This window comes from Bison bison, unplaced genomic scaffold (genome assembly GCF_000754665.1).
Source record: "Bison bison bison isolate TAMUID 2011002044 unplaced genomic scaffold, Bison_UMD1.0 scf7180017864263, whole genome shotgun sequence".
Classification (NCBI taxonomy): domain Eukaryota; kingdom Metazoa; phylum Chordata; class Mammalia; order Artiodactyla; family Bovidae; genus Bison; species Bison bison.
In genome coordinates this window covers 4,342,152-4,358,561 of record NW_011494835.1, presented here as the reverse complement: position 1 = coordinate 4,358,561, position 16,410 = coordinate 4,342,152, and the positions used below count along the sequence as shown (strand labels likewise).

At 48.1% G+C, this 16,410-nt stretch overlaps 1 protein-coding gene across 3 annotated transcripts in view; it reads left to right on the top strand.

The window, feature by feature from the left end:
• NFKB1 (nuclear factor of kappa light polypeptide gene enhancer in B-cells 1) overlaps nt 1-11,776 on the top strand; it is a 123,269-nt gene extending 111,493 nt beyond the window's left edge. For all 3 annotated transcript variants that reach the window (XM_010848283.1, XM_010848282.1, XM_010848281.1), the window contains 8 exons: nt 1,862-2,063; nt 2,675-2,844; nt 3,166-3,268; nt 5,084-5,208; nt 6,699-6,765; nt 7,093-7,265; nt 8,049-8,220; nt 10,803-11,776. In XM_010848283.1, the coding sequence (XP_010846585.1) occupies nt 1,862-2,063; nt 2,675-2,844; nt 3,166-3,268; nt 5,084-5,208; nt 6,699-6,765; nt 7,093-7,265; nt 8,049-8,220; nt 10,803-10,960 (1,170 nt within the window). In that variant the 3' untranslated portion in view covers nt 10,961-11,776. The remainder of the gene's footprint in view (nt 1-1,861; nt 2,064-2,674; nt 2,845-3,165; nt 3,269-5,083; nt 5,209-6,698; nt 6,766-7,092; nt 7,266-8,048; nt 8,221-10,802) is intronic.
• The last annotated feature ends 4,634 nt before the right edge of the window (nt 11,777-16,410 follow it).

The following is a 16,410-nucleotide window of genomic DNA, read 5'->3' as shown; positions in this document are numbered from 1 at the left end:
TGTGTCCGTACAGTTCTTCGTGCATGTATGTGTAAGTTGCATAGGTGGCTTTGTCCTACGTGTCACGATATCTCTGCCTTCACTGTTTGTGGAATTTATCCATGCACCTGTGTATACAACTAGTTCATTGTTTCTACCCCTGAAGAGGATCCTGTTGTGTACATCTTCGATCTGTTATGTACCTGTTTCCCAACAGTTGACCCTTAGCCAGCTTCTCACTTCCTACCGCCACAGACAGTACTTCAGTGCAGAGCCTCACTCACGTGCCTTGTGGATTTGTGTCCCTCAGGCAGGACTTGGGTTGCTGGGGTATTTGTTTACTTGGCTCTGCAAAATGTCTGCCTAAGTCCACATGCCAGCAAGCATGGTATTAAAAGTTCCTAGATTCCTACATTGTACAATTACTTAAGATATAATCCTGAGGTTTAGGATCTAAAGCCTAAAATATCATAGAAAACCTTCAATGGGACCATAGAGAGAAAAAAAAAACTTAATAAATTTTTTTTTCACTAATGGTAAGAGATTTTGTATGATATGAAAATTATATTAAAACTACAGATAATGTTAAATCTCTGAATGGTATAATGTAATTTCAGGTCTTTTTTCCAATTTCATTCTCTTTCCTTTCCTCATCTCCCCAAATGACATATCTGATTACTAAACACAGTTTATTTTTTTATTTTGAGAGGAAGGCTCATGGCTATAATGTCTAAAGTTCCAAGGATATGATTCATTTCAAGCCAGGCTATAGTTCTAAAGGATGAAAAAAAGGGGGGTGGGGTAGAAAAAAAAGAGCGTATAAATTTGGGGGGAAAATCCTGTTTTGTTTGTTGTATTAAATCATCACTGTAATGACACAGCACAGTATCTGTCACCCCACTCTCACCTGGCGTGCCCAGCAAGGATGTTGGTGGCCCACCTGCTGTCAGCGCTACAGCCAGTAACTGCTTACTGAGAAGGGAAGTCTAGGCAGATTGTCCTGAGAGAGACTGGATTTCACAGGCTGCTGTGAAATAGGCTGATCTGTATAAAAATATACTGCTGTTCTGGCAGTGACCTAAGTTCTTTGAAAGATACTTTCTTGAGTGTGTTTGTCTTACTCATCTCGAAAATGCAGTTTTCAAAACATCTCATCTGCATTCACTGAGGTGCCGTTTTGTGGCAGGATAATCAAATGGACTACTTATGCACCTGTTACATGTCAGCAGCCTGGCTTGTTTGTCCATCTGAGCCTCCTCTGTGAGGGGGCTCTCTTGTTCTATTATGCCTTTGAGAATCCTTTTATAAAGCTTGGTGGCAGAATCCTGTTGATTGGCCTCGTGGAGCTTGTACATGGAACAATATTTTTTAATTTACCAAATTTTTTTGCATGTCATTATAGAATGACAGTACCTTTGTCAATTGGTTTCTGCTGGGTAGTTTGTTTAAACTTTTTCAGTAAAACCATAAGTTGATTTGGTTCATTAACATCTGATTTCTAAGCTGAAGGTAAGACTCCTACTAGAAATTCAAGAAAACTAAATTTACTAATAGGAGTTAACTGTCAAAAATCAATTGACTGTAGCCAGAAACAAAGCTATTGAGAATTGTAAAAAATAAATAAAAATTTTTTAAAATAAAAAGAATTGTAAATGTAAAAAGTAGTTTTGATAACTGACTAAATGTCAGTCCAGTATATATAGATCATTAGCATATGATATGGAATGGAGAGTAACTCATTTGCACAGGTGAGAACTTAATCTGGAAATGAGAAATGGCCCCTTAGTATGATTCCACCTATTGTAGTCGCAGCTAAGCCAGTGGATTACAAGTGTCTGTGCCACTGACCAGTGTCACCCCCTGCCTCTCCTCCACTCCCTAGACACCCCTGCACTTGGCAGTGATCACCAGACAGGAAGCTGTGGTGGAGGACTTGCTGAGGGCTGGCGCTGACCTGAGCCTCCTGGACCGCTTGGGTAACTCTGTTTTGCACCTCGCTGCCAAAGAAGGACATGATAAAATTCTCGGTATTTTACTCAAGCACAAAAAGGCAGCACAACTTATTGACCACCCCAACGGGGAAGGTAAGAGACAATCACGCATTGTGGTGTACCTCTGTCTGCTTTCTAAACAATAAGTAGCTACCAGATAAATGTGTGTATTTAATCTTCACCCCAAAGTGCTTTCCTTAACCACTTGGAATTCATCATCTCTTATGGAAATTTCCATTGCTGGCTGCAGCTAATTCCTTTAAAGATGATCTGGAATAGTCAGTAGGAGGGAAAAGCAGAGGCCTGAGCAAACACCATTCTTGATATGTAGAAAAAGTAGTAGCTGCTCAGTCATGTCTGACTATCTGCCATCCCATGGACTGTAGTCCGCCAGGCTACACATTCTCTAGGCAAGATACTGGAGTGGGTTATCATTCCTTTCTCCTGACCCAGGGATCAAACCTGGGTCTCCTGCATTGCAGGCAGATTCTTTACCATCTGAGCCAGCAGGGAAGCCCCCTTAATATGTAGAAAGCATCCTTTATTCAGAGAATGTTTATGTGCTCTCATTGTCTCTAGAACACAAAAGGAGTCTGGGGTTTACATGCAGGACAGCTGACTTACAGCACCTGTAAAGACTGGAGACCCATGCTGACCCCCAACAGCCTTCCTTCCCCGTGACCATCCCTGTGCTTGGGCCGTAGGTCTGAATGCCATCCATGTAGCCATGATGAGCAACAGCTTGCCGTGTCTGCTGCTGCTGATGGCCGCGGGGGCTGACGTTAACGCCCAGGAGCGGAAGTCGGGGCGCACGGCGCTGCACCTGGCCGTGGAGCACGACAACGTCTCCTTGGCTGGTTGCCTGCTCCTGGAGGTGAGGGATGCACTTACCTGCCTTCTCATTCAATTCCCAAAGGGTATTTGGGAAAATCTTTTCAAAGAACAACTTCGCTAACAGCTCATCTCCCTATTGTTGGCTCTACCTGTGTAGTATCTACTGGAGGCTCCAGAATAGCCACTCAGGCCCTCCAGTATTCCCCTGCCTGGCATCTCTGAGGATCTCTGCACTGGCAGAGCCTGTCTAGAATACAACTGGGCTGGTAACATGACCTGGAGAGCCATGCAGACAGGGGAGGTGGGGACAAAAGGGTGAGAGGACCTTGAACTAACCCTTTTCTGTGTGGGCGGATTTTAGGGTGATGCCCACGTGGACAGCACCACTTATGACGGGACTACACCCCTGCACATAGCGGCCGGCAGAGGGTCCACCAGGCTGGCAGCTCTTCTCAAAGCAGCAGGTAAGGCAGCGTGGCAGTCAGCCATAGGAAATGTCATCAGGAAGGCAAAGCCAGACTCACTAGAGCAGCCGGGCCACCTCCTGAACCTACAGGCGTGCTGCGGAAGGCACAAATAAATGAAAGTGTGCTGCAGAGCCCACTTAGCAGCCATGAAGGCTCTGTTTGTATTGGTAATCCTGGGTGCCATGCTGATGGTCATGTTAGGTTTTACTCACCTGTTTTGGATTTGGATTAAGTTGAGTCCCATGACAGGGGATCCTAAGGTTGAACTGAATTCCTTGTAGAATTCGGAGCAGTATCAGCCTTAAGGTCCCATCACAGGTCCTCAGAAGGAAGAGTTTATTGGCATAATAAAGCATTTGAAGACTTCCTTTTGTAAGAAAGGTCTCTGAGAAGCCAAAATGAGAGGAACAAACCCATGGGCCATGTGTCGAGTACTGTCATGTACCAAACTCTAAAAATTGCTAGCTTCTGTTGGGCTAGGAACTTCACACTGTCTCATTTAATCTTACTTGATCTGCAGTAACCCTTGAGACAAATCCCATTACTATTCCCATTTTATAGCCAAGGAAACAGACTGGTGAGACGTTTGCATCCCAGTTCCCTGGCTCCAGTAAGGGGCAGAGCTTGAGTCACATCTTGTCATCTTGAACTTCCAGACTCTTCTCTCTCTGCTTCTCTTCCCTGCTTTGCTCAAGGATGTAGAGGGTTATTCCAATTCAACCCTTCCATCCTGTGAAATATAGGAAAATTATTCCTGCTCATCCTTGAATCTCCACTGCCTCATACATTTAGAACCTCAAAAATGTTTAATGTAATTGGTATCTCAAGCCTGTCCTGGCATATTTGATTTACTTATAAGGTTATTATTTTTAGAAAATAAATGCCTCACAAATTCAAGAAAATAGCAGATTAAATACCTTCTTTAAAAAAAAAAAAGAAGACCAGAAAAATATAAGAACCTTTTCTTTGGCACCACATTTTTCTGACATCATATCCCAAATAAGCAGCAGCCTTCTCTTTTCTCCTTTGTCAAGTTGAACATTCCCATGAACAAGAGATGGTGATTGCAGTGTTTATGATTAGTTTGGGGAGTCACTGGTTATGATTATGAAATGCCTTCAGACTAGAAGCTATAACCGTTCAATAACTACACATCCTACCAGAAGGTTTTCTTGGTGTTTTGCATTTAAGGATCAGTGCCATAACCCGGGAATAAAACAGAACAGGTTGGCACTAGACAGAAAGCAGCTTTGCTCTTTTGAGCAAGCAGGTGAAGACGCTGAGAAACACGAGGTGCCAGGCATCAAGCTGAACACATGGGGCCTTAAGCCTAAGGGTGCGCCCTTGCTGTTGTTGAGTCGCTCAGTCGTGTTCAACTCTCGTGACCCCATGGACTGTAGCCCACCGGGCTCCTCTGTCTGTGGGATTTCCCAGGCAAGAACACTGGAGTGGGCTGCCATTTCCTTCTCCAGGGGACCTTTCTGACCCAGGGATGGCACCTCATCTCCTGAGCCCACCAGGTAGCCCCTGTAAACCACCGCCCTCAGTCCTCAGGTTAAAGGTGCATCGCTCACAACTGTCCTATGGAGTCAAATGTGAGCGTCAGTCCGAGTCTGTTTTTGAAAGTATCCTTGGCTATACAGAGGTGTCATTGGTCACCTTTACAGTCAAGATATATTAGAATTTAAAAGCAGGTTTCTGGATATTTCAGTGGAAATGTGTTTTATATATTTATAGAATCTGACCCCTGCAGGCAGTTAGGAGCCAAGAAGATGTGGGTTTTACCTAATGCTGTGTGACTTGGCTCCGCAGGAGCAGATCCCCTGGTGGAGAACTTCGAGCCTCTGTACGACCTGGATGACTCCTGGGATGAGGATGGAGAGGATGAAGGGGTCGTACCGGGAACCACTCCTCTGGACATGGCCAGCAGCTGGCAGGTGAGCCCTGCTCTGCCAGTGTGCTGGCTGCTGCTTAGGCGGCAAGTGGTCTTCCTCAGTCTTTGCTCCCCGAAGCCAGCACCTGGTATTTTTAAAAGACAGGCTGCTTGTCACGAGCTGTATTTATCTTGAAAAGCCTATCCGCTAAAGATCTAGGTCAGCAGAGTTCTCTGAACATAAAAGCATATGCCTAATCAGATCAGAGTTGATAGATGAGAGAAACTCAGAATTCACAAAGCGTGTTGCCCATTCTGAACTCACACCAGAACCCTTCCCACCTGAGTTTCTGATGCCAGGATACATGCCATGGTTTGCATGAACTTCAGTAAGTAACTGCTGAACATGAGACGAAATGGGGATTCTTCTGAGGGTTTTCATCAGTGTAAACAGAACAGACTTAAAGCCTTCCTCAGAACTCTGCGGACCCAAGATCTGAAGGGGAAAGCGGTTACCAGGTCCCTGGGCCCAGGGAGGGAGCCACAGGAGGACGTGGGCAGCACACATCTCCAGCCCAACTAACTGAACTCCTGAGGGGCAGGCGCTGCTCCCTGGCAAAAACCGCCTCCCCAGGGCCCATGTGGCATGAGCTGAGTAACCCTGCAGAGAGCCCACATGACACTCTACATTGAGCGCCTGGTCTTCCCAGAAGCCTCACCACAGAACACAAAGATAAGCCACTCGGTGACCCTGCGCGGTCCTCACCCCGGCCAGTCAGCAGCCAAGTGACTGCAGGGAATGCAGAAAAGCCTCCATAGCTATGGAAGTTTCTTTTTCCTTTATACGTTAACTTTTACCGGGGGTATAGTTGATACACACTGTTATGTTAGTTTCAGCAAACTGAATATGTTACACACAGGTCCACTCTTATAGATTGTTTTCCCATGTGGGTCGTTACAAAGTATCGAGTAGATTTCCCTGTGCTATATACAGTAGGTTCCTATTAGTTATCTGTTCTCTTTTCTTTTATCCTAAGACTTTTTTGGCCCCTGAGTTAAAAGGTGAATGGTGCCAAGAGGCTGTCCTCAAGCCTTGTGAGCATTTGTACACCTCAATCTGAGCAAGCTTAAAAAACTCTCATGAGCCTTTTTACCAGGGAAGAGGGGCAGCCAGGCAGCACAGCTTCACAGCACGATGTGGCTTCAGTTCTTGCCCTAACTCTCAGGGAAACGTCATTTACCATCGACTCTGACCAGCACGTGGCTGCTTGGGTGGCCTGGACCACCTTTGTCCCTCAAAAGGGCTGTGGCCTGGCTCTCTGTGAGGCTGGGTGGGGTCTTCCTATGTGGCTCAGACAGCGCTTGTGGGGCACAGCCTCCTGGGCCCAGAGCTCCAGAGGGCAAACATGTCTGTAGGCCAGGGTACTGACCCTCTTCCCACTCCATCTATGGGGTTACGAGTGCCTCCTGAGGAAGACGGGCTGAGTTCCTTACCACAAAGCAGCTGATTTCCCTGTTGTCCCTGTAACATCCCCGTGTTTTTCTTCTCAACAGGTATTTGACATATTAAATGGGAAACCCTATGAGCCAGAGTTTACGTCTGATGATTTGCTGGCACAAGGTGAGCTGTGGGAGGACCAGGTGCCCTGAGCCAGTGTCACCTCCATCCTGACCCTGAAAGGGGCTGAGGGAAAGCCAGCGTTACCCAGACTGTGCTGTGAAAGGCAGGGGCTTCTCTCAGAAGCGGGGGGTCCTGCCACGGAGAAGGTCCAGCTGTGATCTACCACAGCGTGGGCTGTTCTTACTCACCTGGGTGGCTGCTGACTCTCCGGTGCAAGAGCGCAACTGCTCCCCTGGGGTGGGAGGGGGAGCTGTGTGGCAGTGACCGGTCCCTGTGGAGAGTCTCTGATCAGTTAGGATGGTCATGTTTCTTCTTTATCTCCTTTAGGAGACATGAAACAGCTGACTGAAGATGCAAAGCTGCAGCTGTACAAGTTGCTAGAAATTCCTGATCCAGACAAAAACTGGGCTACTCTGGCACAGAAATTAGGTCTGGGGATACTGAACAACGCCTTCCGGCTGAGTCCCGCTCCTTCCAAGACCCTCATGGACAACTACGAGGTAATGCGTCACCTTACGTTGTCATTGTATTCAGTCATGTCCAACTCTTTGCAGCCCCCTTGGCTATGTTTATCTGACTGTGTTAACATTACCGGCCAGAGCACAGTCCGTTCCCCTCTCCCTTAACTCTGAGCAACAAAATCTTAGTCACTCCCCATGTCTTGGGAGGGTGACCCAGGCCAGGAGGAAACCCACCTTGGTTGTATTCAGATACTTTGAGGTGTGCTGCAGAAATGCTACTTGGAGGGTCAGGATGGTCATAGAATGCCGATCTCCTGAACAAGAGACCGTGGTCCACATTCGTGCCCTCCTCTACCCCAGCACAGGCCTTGGTCTCGTGTGAGCACATCCCGGAAGCAGCTCTCTGTGAGGTCACTCCTAGCAGAGCCATTACCTGGCGATGCTTTTAATTTCTAAAATAAATGCCGAAAAACCATGGGGTGAAGTTACGTTTGAAAATTCCATCATTGCTCATCTCTCAGTGGTCTTCAGAGCTTCAGGGAGACCGTGCAGGTTTCACTCTAGAGCTTTACTGCCTTGGCAGTCTCTCTGCTCACTATGAAGTGCTTCTCTGTGATTTCCTGAGTGGTCTCTGAGCTGAAACAGGAAACTTGATTCAAAGACGATGCTGAGGCTCCCCACCAGACCTTCCATGCCCCCTGGCCGTCTCAGTGGAGGAGGCAGCCTGGCAGGGGGACGGGGTGTGGTGTTGAGTTTACAGCCTGCCTGCTTACTTCCTGCACAGGCTGGAACACAGAAGCACACTCTTCCTTCATTTCTCAGGTCTCCGGGGGCACCATAAAGGAGCTGGTGGAGGCCCTGAGACAGATGGGCTACACTGAGGCCATTGACGTGATCCAGGCAGCCTTCTGCACCACAGACACCAGCCCGGCCAAGACCACCTCCCAAGCCCACTCGCTGCCATTCGCCCCCGCCTCCACAAGGCCACAAATAGGTAATGAAAAACAGACACAAAGCAGTTGAGACATGCCTCCGGTCTCCGGGGGTGTGGCCTGTCCTCCCCACCATCACTCCTGAACACACGGTCCCTGCGTCTGTGTCCCTCTCGGACCCCAGGTGCTTCATCCCCTGCTCCTGCTGCTACTGCTCAGGGAGGGGCTGTCACCAGCACAGTCACCTTGACATACGAGTTACTGAGGTCAGCAACAGGTGACAAGAACAACACGATATGGGTGGTGAAGGCAAGCCCAGTTTCTCTCACTTCTTAAATTTATGAGAGGGATGAGCAGACCAATGTCTGTGGAACCAGGACTAAGCGCCCCAGACTATGGGCTGATGCCCCGACGTTTCCATCAGCTGCTCAGCCTCCTCCCTCCAGGGGTCCCCTCATTCCTGCTCCCTCAGCTGCCTCTCCTCGCCAACCTCCACAACACTGACCTGTCACCCTGCCTAAACACATACGCACAAGCGTCCTCCATCTCCCAAAACCTCCTTCTCAGCTTCTCCTTCCAAACTGCCAGCACTTCTTCCTGCTCCTCACTCACCCCGTGTCCTCGCCTCATTGCTCTGAGAACACAGAAACAGCTGGATCTCTCGTTTTGTGCCAGCAAACCCCTCAGCCCACCTCTCACCTGTCCATACACTCCTCTGATTCTCGCCTCTCTCACGTGTCAGCCTTTTCTCCCTCCCGATGGATCCCCTGGCAAGCAGGTGTGGTTCCCATCTTTTCAAAATAAACAGAAAACAAACATTCCCTTGATCCCCCACCCCCTTTAGCTGCAGCCCAATTTCTCTGGTTCAGCCAAGCTTCCTCGAAGTCTGTAGCTATTCTTCACGCCTCATGACGTCCTTCCTTGACCCTCTGGTCAGCTCCGCCTGCCCCTGCGCCAGGGCTCCTCTCACCACGAGGACCCGCGTCCGCTCAGATCTGCTCACCACCCTCCTCAGCTGCCCCCGGGGCACAGGTGACCACTGCCTCCTGCTTCAGGCCACCTCCCCTTGGACTTCTCCACGCCATGCCCACCCCCACCTTGTCTCAGCTTCCAGAGCCCCCTCCTCACGGCACGGGCTCAGACCCCCTCACGCCCAGACTCAGCACTGCCACAGTGCTCGTGGGCAAGGCAGTGCTCCAGGAGGTCACACCGCCATGAACACCCCCTGGTCCCAGCACCTCCCAGCATTCCCTGCAGCCTCCTCCTCTCTGTGACCACCACCCTCGACCCCCACCCCCATTTCTTAGCTCCATTCCTGTGGCAGCTCCCAGTTGGTCTCCCAGTTTCCAGGCTGTCACTCTGTCACCACCTACAGTCCATTCTGTACACACAGGGAGCACAAGTCTCTTTAAAAATGGCGTTGCTCTGGTTGTGTGCACTCCTGTTCATGCATCCACTCAGCCAGTCTCTGCTGAGCGCATCCTGCCTGCCCAGCTTTGTTGCAGGTGGTGGCGGCAGGGGCTTTTCTATTCTCTCTTTCCTACGTGGCGTTCACACGCCCCCTCCCGAGCCCTGCCCTGTGCTCCTTCCGCTGCCCCAGCTGGCTGCACTGCTCTAGGCCCAGGGCCTGTGAGCCTTCTCTTCCCCTTCCCTGCACAGGTCCTTACCTGGCGGCTCCTTCTTGCCATCCATCTCAACACCAGTGTATCCTCATCGGGGTGGCTGTCCTAAGGGAGTGGGGACAGGTGTTACACACACTTTAGAAGAGAGCAGGGTACCCCCAGAAAACCACCCTCATCTCCTGTCTCATGACCTGATGCTCCTTCCACACTAAGAAGTAGGTAAATACTACTGTTTTAAAAAGCATCAAGCCCTCATTTTATAGTTATTTTTAAAACACCTCACAGTTCCTAGCACATAACAGAAACCCATAAAGACTGATAGGTTGAATACATCCATCAGTAACCATGTCACTGCCGTGAAGGTCTTACTGTAGCAGCGTTGGAATTTAACATACAAGAAAGAGCTCTCTGACTCGGGTATGGTAGACTTCTGTTTTCCTTGGTCACTCTCTGCCTACGGGAAATCATTCACACTCTTCAGCTCCCTAGAGACACTTCTCAAAGGAAAATCAGACCTAACTGCCCAGTAGAAACACATTGTCACTTTTTGGGGATTTTTTTTTTGCTACCAAAATGTTCTTGAGGCAGTGTATGGTGTCAGATAGCATGTGCAGCCCAGAGAGCTCATTTTTAGCTCCTACTTGTGTCACCAATTTATTTTGCTTACATTCAGCAATTTCCTCTGCTATACAATAGGTAGTAGGTGGAAAAATACGCCTAATTTCTAAGAAAAAAGTACACTTTGAGTCAAGAAAATTCAGAAAGGATTCTGACAAACACAAGGCTAGATTGTAAGAAAGAGAGGCGAAAACACTTGGCTGATTCTGATGTTTTCACAGCCTTTGTATTGCTCGGTGTTTTCTGCCCCACCCCACTGTGTGGGCTGCGGGGATGAGCGGAGGCCACCGACGCAGCCCACGAGCCTGCCTGACGCACAGGGAGCCCCGCTGGGGTGGAGGCGCCCTGCAGCCCGGCCTGGCCACGTCGGGTGCAGCCCCATGACCCGTGCTTTCTCTCCGCAGACGAGCTCCGGGACGACAGCATCTGTGACAGCGGTGTAGAGACCTCCTTCCGCAAACTCAGCTTCACTGAGTCTCTGACCAGCGGCACCTCCTTGCTAACTCTTAACAAAGTGCCCCACGACTACGGGCAGGAAGGACCTATAGAAGGCAAAATTTAGCCTGCTGGCAGCTTCCAATACCGAGGAAACCAAAGCTCGGAAACTCCACCGTGTCGCCCAGAGGAAGAAGGCACACTCAAGGGTGCTTCGAGGAACACAGGCCGGCCTGGATCACTCTGGGTGTAGTTCCAGGCCTTTTAAACGTGGATTTCTTCTTTGGTTCTGAAATGAATTTTAGCTGAGTTGAGAGAGAGTAACCACAGTCACGGCCTGTGGCTGGGCTGCTGCCCCGCTGGGAGTGCGGTAGCTTGTCGAGCTTTACCAGCTGCTTTCTGTTGTCACTGCTGCTGTCCCTCTGCTGCTTGCCCACTCTCATTACAAGTTGTCACACCCCCACCTGGCCTGCCTTCTGGCTGTCCACAGCACAGGTGTGCACTCACATCAAGGATTACGGAAAGGGATGTTTTAAAATGAGACTGACTTGGTATGATTTTAAAAGACTCACTGCGACTTCCCTGGGGGCCCAGTGGTTAGGACCCGGCACTTCCACTGCAGGGAGCACGGGTTCGATCCCTTGGGGAACTATTGATAAGATCCTGCAAGCCAGGTGGCAAGAAAAAGGAAAAAAAAAAAAAAAAGCTCACTGCTTTTTCTAATTGTGTTTATCTCTGTGATTTGAAAAAGGAACATGTACATGTCAATATTTAAACATGATTACAATCAATGCTGAAAATGGTATTTCCTCCCTTTTCTGCATTTTGCTATTGTAAATATGTTTTTTAGATCAAATACTTTTAAAGGAGAAAATGTTGGATTTATAAATGCTATTTTTTATTTTACTTTTATAATAAAAGGAAAAGCAAATTAATGACCTCATCTTGTTTGATCTCTATAAATACTTTTCTAAGATTATTCTTTATAATCACAGGATCACTCCACAGCCTGGTTCTCAGATTCACAGCTTGCTCTAGAATCAAGTTTTTGATCCAGAAATGAATAACAACAAAAATTATCAAAAGTGTTTCAACTGGAGATGAAAGCTTTCGGTTTGTCAAATCCTTGCTAGGCTAGTTTTATGTAGGCCATATCACCTCATCTTCCTCCACGTCAAGCACCGTTCTTCAGGCCTCTGTGTGTTCCCCATGCCTCTTGTGATGAAGTACTGAGACATTAGCACAACAGAGGTTCTGCGACAGGAAGCCTTCCAGCACGAATTTACCTTATATCTTCTGGATCTCAGATCTACTGGACAACCAGCTGCAGCTTCTGTAGCCCTTGCTGTCTCACCGTGCACTTTTATGCCATGGAATGCTTCTTTTCTTCAACTTCGTGAACCAACCTCTGCTGGCTTCAGACTTCTTTTCTGCAGCTTGCCTCACCTCTCTCATCTTTATAGAATTGAAGAGAGGGCCTCGCTCTGGAACAGACTCTGGCTTAAGGAAATATTGTGGCTGGTTTGTTCGTCTATCCAGACCACTACAACTTTCTCCACATCCTTAATAACGTTCTTTTCACTCTCTTATCATTTGGGTGTTCGCTGGAGCAGCATTTTTCATTTCCTTCAAGACCCTTCCCTTTGCATTCACAATTTGGCTAGCTGGTGCAAAAGGCCTAGCTTTCAGTCTACCTTGGCTTTTGATGTGCCTTCCTAAGTTTGATCATTTCTACCTTTTGACTTGGAGGGACAGGCGTAACTTTTCACTTAAATACCTACAGGCCACTAAAGGGTTCTTAATTGGCCTGATTTCAATATTGTTGTGTCCCAGGGAATAGAGAAGCCCTAGAAGAGGGAGAGCGATGGGGAACGGCTGTTCAGCAGAGCAGTCAGCGCACACACACCATTTATCAAAGTTTACCAACTTGTATGGATCGCATGCAAAGCAGGAGACCCAGGTTCGATCCCTGGGTAGGGAAGATCCCCTGGAGAAGGGAATGGCAACCCACTCCAGTATTCTTCCCATTGGCTATAGTGCATGGGATCGGAGTCAGACACGACTGAGCGACTAACCAGCAGCACTACCACCGACTTGTAAGGATGTGGTTTGTGACACTTCAAGACAATTACAATAGTAACATCAAAAATCACTGATTACCATACCAAATATTATAATAATGGAAAAGTTCACAATATTTCAAGAATTACCAAATTGTGACAGAGACATGAAGTGAACAAATACTGTTGTAAAAATGGCTCTTGATAGACTTGCTCAACACAGGGCTGCCACAAACCTTCAGTTTGTAAAAATAGAAAAGAAATGCAATATAAGCAAAGCACAATAAAGAAAAGTATAATCAAATGAGGTATGCCTATATCCCACTTTTTGAAAGTTATTTTTCTAAAATAAAAATAGCTCTGAGTCTCCTTAACTCTCCAACACCAAGCATATGCCTCCATTCCTCCCCCAGTTCCATGCCCCTGTGACAAATAGTTCTTTTCCAGGTGGCCATGACAAGATCACAAGTTTTGCCGTATCATGCTGACACTCCTGAGAGGCGAGGCCTATGTTCTGAGGCCAATGTTGTTTCCCTGCATGTCTAGCCAGGCCTGTGACAAGAGCAGAAGTGATGGTAAGTGACTCCTGAGATTAGGTGAGAAAATGCAATACAACTTCTGCCCAGTCCCTCGGGTCTGGTCTTGTCCTGTTGGAAGCCAGTTAGCATACATGCTCTGAGGGAGCCAAGTGGCCATGCGGAGGAACCGCCAACAGAAAGGGCAGACGTGGAGGAGTGAAGCTTTGAGAGCATCCCAGCCATCAATCAACCCTGAATATTCACTGGAAGGACTGATGCTGAAGCTGAAGTTCCAATACTTGGGCCACCTAATGCGAAGAGCTGACAACTCATTGGAAAAGACCCTGACGCTGGGAAAGATTGAGGGCAGGAGGAGAAGAGGGTGACAGAGGATGAGACGGTTGGATGGCATCACCGACTCAATGGACATGAGTTTGAGTAAACTCCGAGAGTTGGTGATGGACAGGGAGGCCTGGCGTGCTGCAGTCCATGGGGTCACAAAGAGTCAAACTTTGTTGACTCAAGGACTGAGCAGCAGCAGCCAGAGTCACACCTATGGAGCCTTCACGCTGCCTCAGGCGATGCTGCTCTGGAAGAGTCCAGCCTCAGTGGCAGATTTACGAGTAAATGAAGCAACAAGCTGATGTTTCAAGCCTTAGGTGTGAGGTGCTCGTTACTGTCCCAACAATTCCCATACCAGGAGGTCACGTTAAAGAGAAGCTGACTCCAGGAGGAACCACGAAGAAACACACGCTGGAAGTGAAAACAGCACTTCCCTTCTTTAACAAGAAGCCCTATTTCTCTTCGGTTCCCTTCTCTCCTCCCAAATCACAGTGGTATCCTGAGTGTGCGTGCTCGGACAAAAGGCCGCTAGTGCCGCCTGTGCCTCTGAGGAAGGAGCGTCTTCCATTCTGGCCCGGCAGATGGGGGGAGACAGCAGAAGGAATGCAGCAGACAGGTGGGGACTACAATGGGCCTGAAATAAAGCTTCCCAAAGCCCGTCTCTCAGCAGGAAGCCATTCAAAAATAGCTTCCTTAGAGGCTGCGTCATCTTCTCAGCCTTCTGCACTCTGCAAGTACAACCCAGATTTTTTCAGGATCTGCAGTCTTTGTCTTTTGGCAGCAGGAAGCCAGGCTGCTGCCCGTTCACCCGCCCGAGTCCCCTGTGGTAGTTGGATGTGGTGAAGCTATTCTTGGCACCACCATGGAGCACAGCCCCCACAAACCCACCCTCTGCATCTTAGCCGGAATAAAGAGGCAAAGGAGACAGGCAGATTTGAGCATCTGTGACGCGTCAACCCCTTTGCTGTAATGAATTCTAGTCATAATTCTCAAGACATCCCTATGGGTTCATATTTAACCCCAATTTTACAATGAAGAAACGGATAATCTGAATAGTAACTACTCACCCCAAATTCAAATCCAGGTATATCTGATTCCACAGGTTATTCTTTAGCCATGTCTGAGTCCGAAGTCCTTTGAAGTTCTATATTTAAAAAAGAAAGGAAAAAATACTTACAAATATGTATAAAAACAATGGAATCATGTCATACCCAAGCCAACATGCAAAATGAACCCAGAGTACCCCTAAAAAGAGATGTTGATTAAATGTTCACATGATTTGATTCTCCCCATAATAATAGACTAAACTGCTTAAATATGAATTATTCATTGATGGGAGGTCCCTGGGTTGCATATCTTTCCCCTCATTTTGTGAGTTTTTGGGGAACTTTCTTTCTAAACTGTGCTTCCCCAGGTAATGGATTTAGGGAGGCATGGAGTCAAAAGAAGATGTAATTAAAATTCTTTCATTTTCTCAAGGCTAGACAATATCTTGAAGATCACCTAAGTAAATTATCCAAATTGCCATCTTTTTAAAATCCCTGCGATGTGATAGCACCTCCTTCCTATAATCCTCAGTATGGCTGCTGCCGCATTCCAACACCAATTCCCAAGGCTACACGTTCCCAATCATTGGTTTTCTAGGTTCACCCGTTAGCACAGGGGTTGGGGGAGATACTGAGGAAGGGCTCACCTTAACCCAAAAGAAACATCCCCATCTGCTTCCTAAGCCCCAGCCCCTGCATCCCCCCCATCACCACCTGGGCCCTAGCACCAGCGGGCAGGTTACCGTTCCCACTGGGTACATCCCACTGGCGGGGATGTACACACTCATATGCTTATGGACCCCTGGGCAAGTCAGCACAATGCCAGCACGGCCCTTGGCTGTCTTCTCCTTCCCAGTTTTGCTCTGGGAAGGTCAGAGCCACCACTTGGCCCTGACTGCTTCCTGCCTTGCCAAAAGCACATCTTGAATGATGATCCACACAGGCACATAGCAAATGCGCTGGCGGCCACTGTGGTTATGAAAGGCAAAGAGACTCCAGGTTTAAACTTTCAAGGAAGAACGCGTGGTACATCTGAAACTAATACAACAACACTGTAAATCAACTATACTCCAATAAAAATTAACAAAGAAAGGAAGCGTGGGCAGTAAGTCACACGCACCCACACGTCCACCCCCCTTCAACAGAAGCAGCTGTGCTGCACCAGGGAAGACCCGCCCTTGCTGCCTCCACCACCAGAAGGTTGCCCCTTTCTTCAAGTCATGCTGTGACGTACAGTTTCGGTCCTCATCACTCTGCTACTGTGCTGTTTAAGAGCTTGTCTTGACTTCGCCCCCGGCAATCAGCTACTCTGGCGGCTTTGTGCCAAGTTTCCATAGATCCATAGCAATTCAATTACGACGAAAAATCATTGAGATGCCACCCGTTTGCCAAGGTAGCAACAATGAAGGGAAATGAAATGGATTGAAAAACAGCAGAAAGGGTCACCCTGCAGGTCTGACCCTGGAGATCAGCCTCTTGGACCCCCTACCTCTGAGCCCTGGAGCCAGAGGAGCTTCAACAAAGCTGCTCTGTTCTTTCTTCCACAACCCCCCCGCCCCCTTCCTCCCTACTTTCTCTCTCCATTCTTCTTTCCATCTCTCTCCCTCCCTC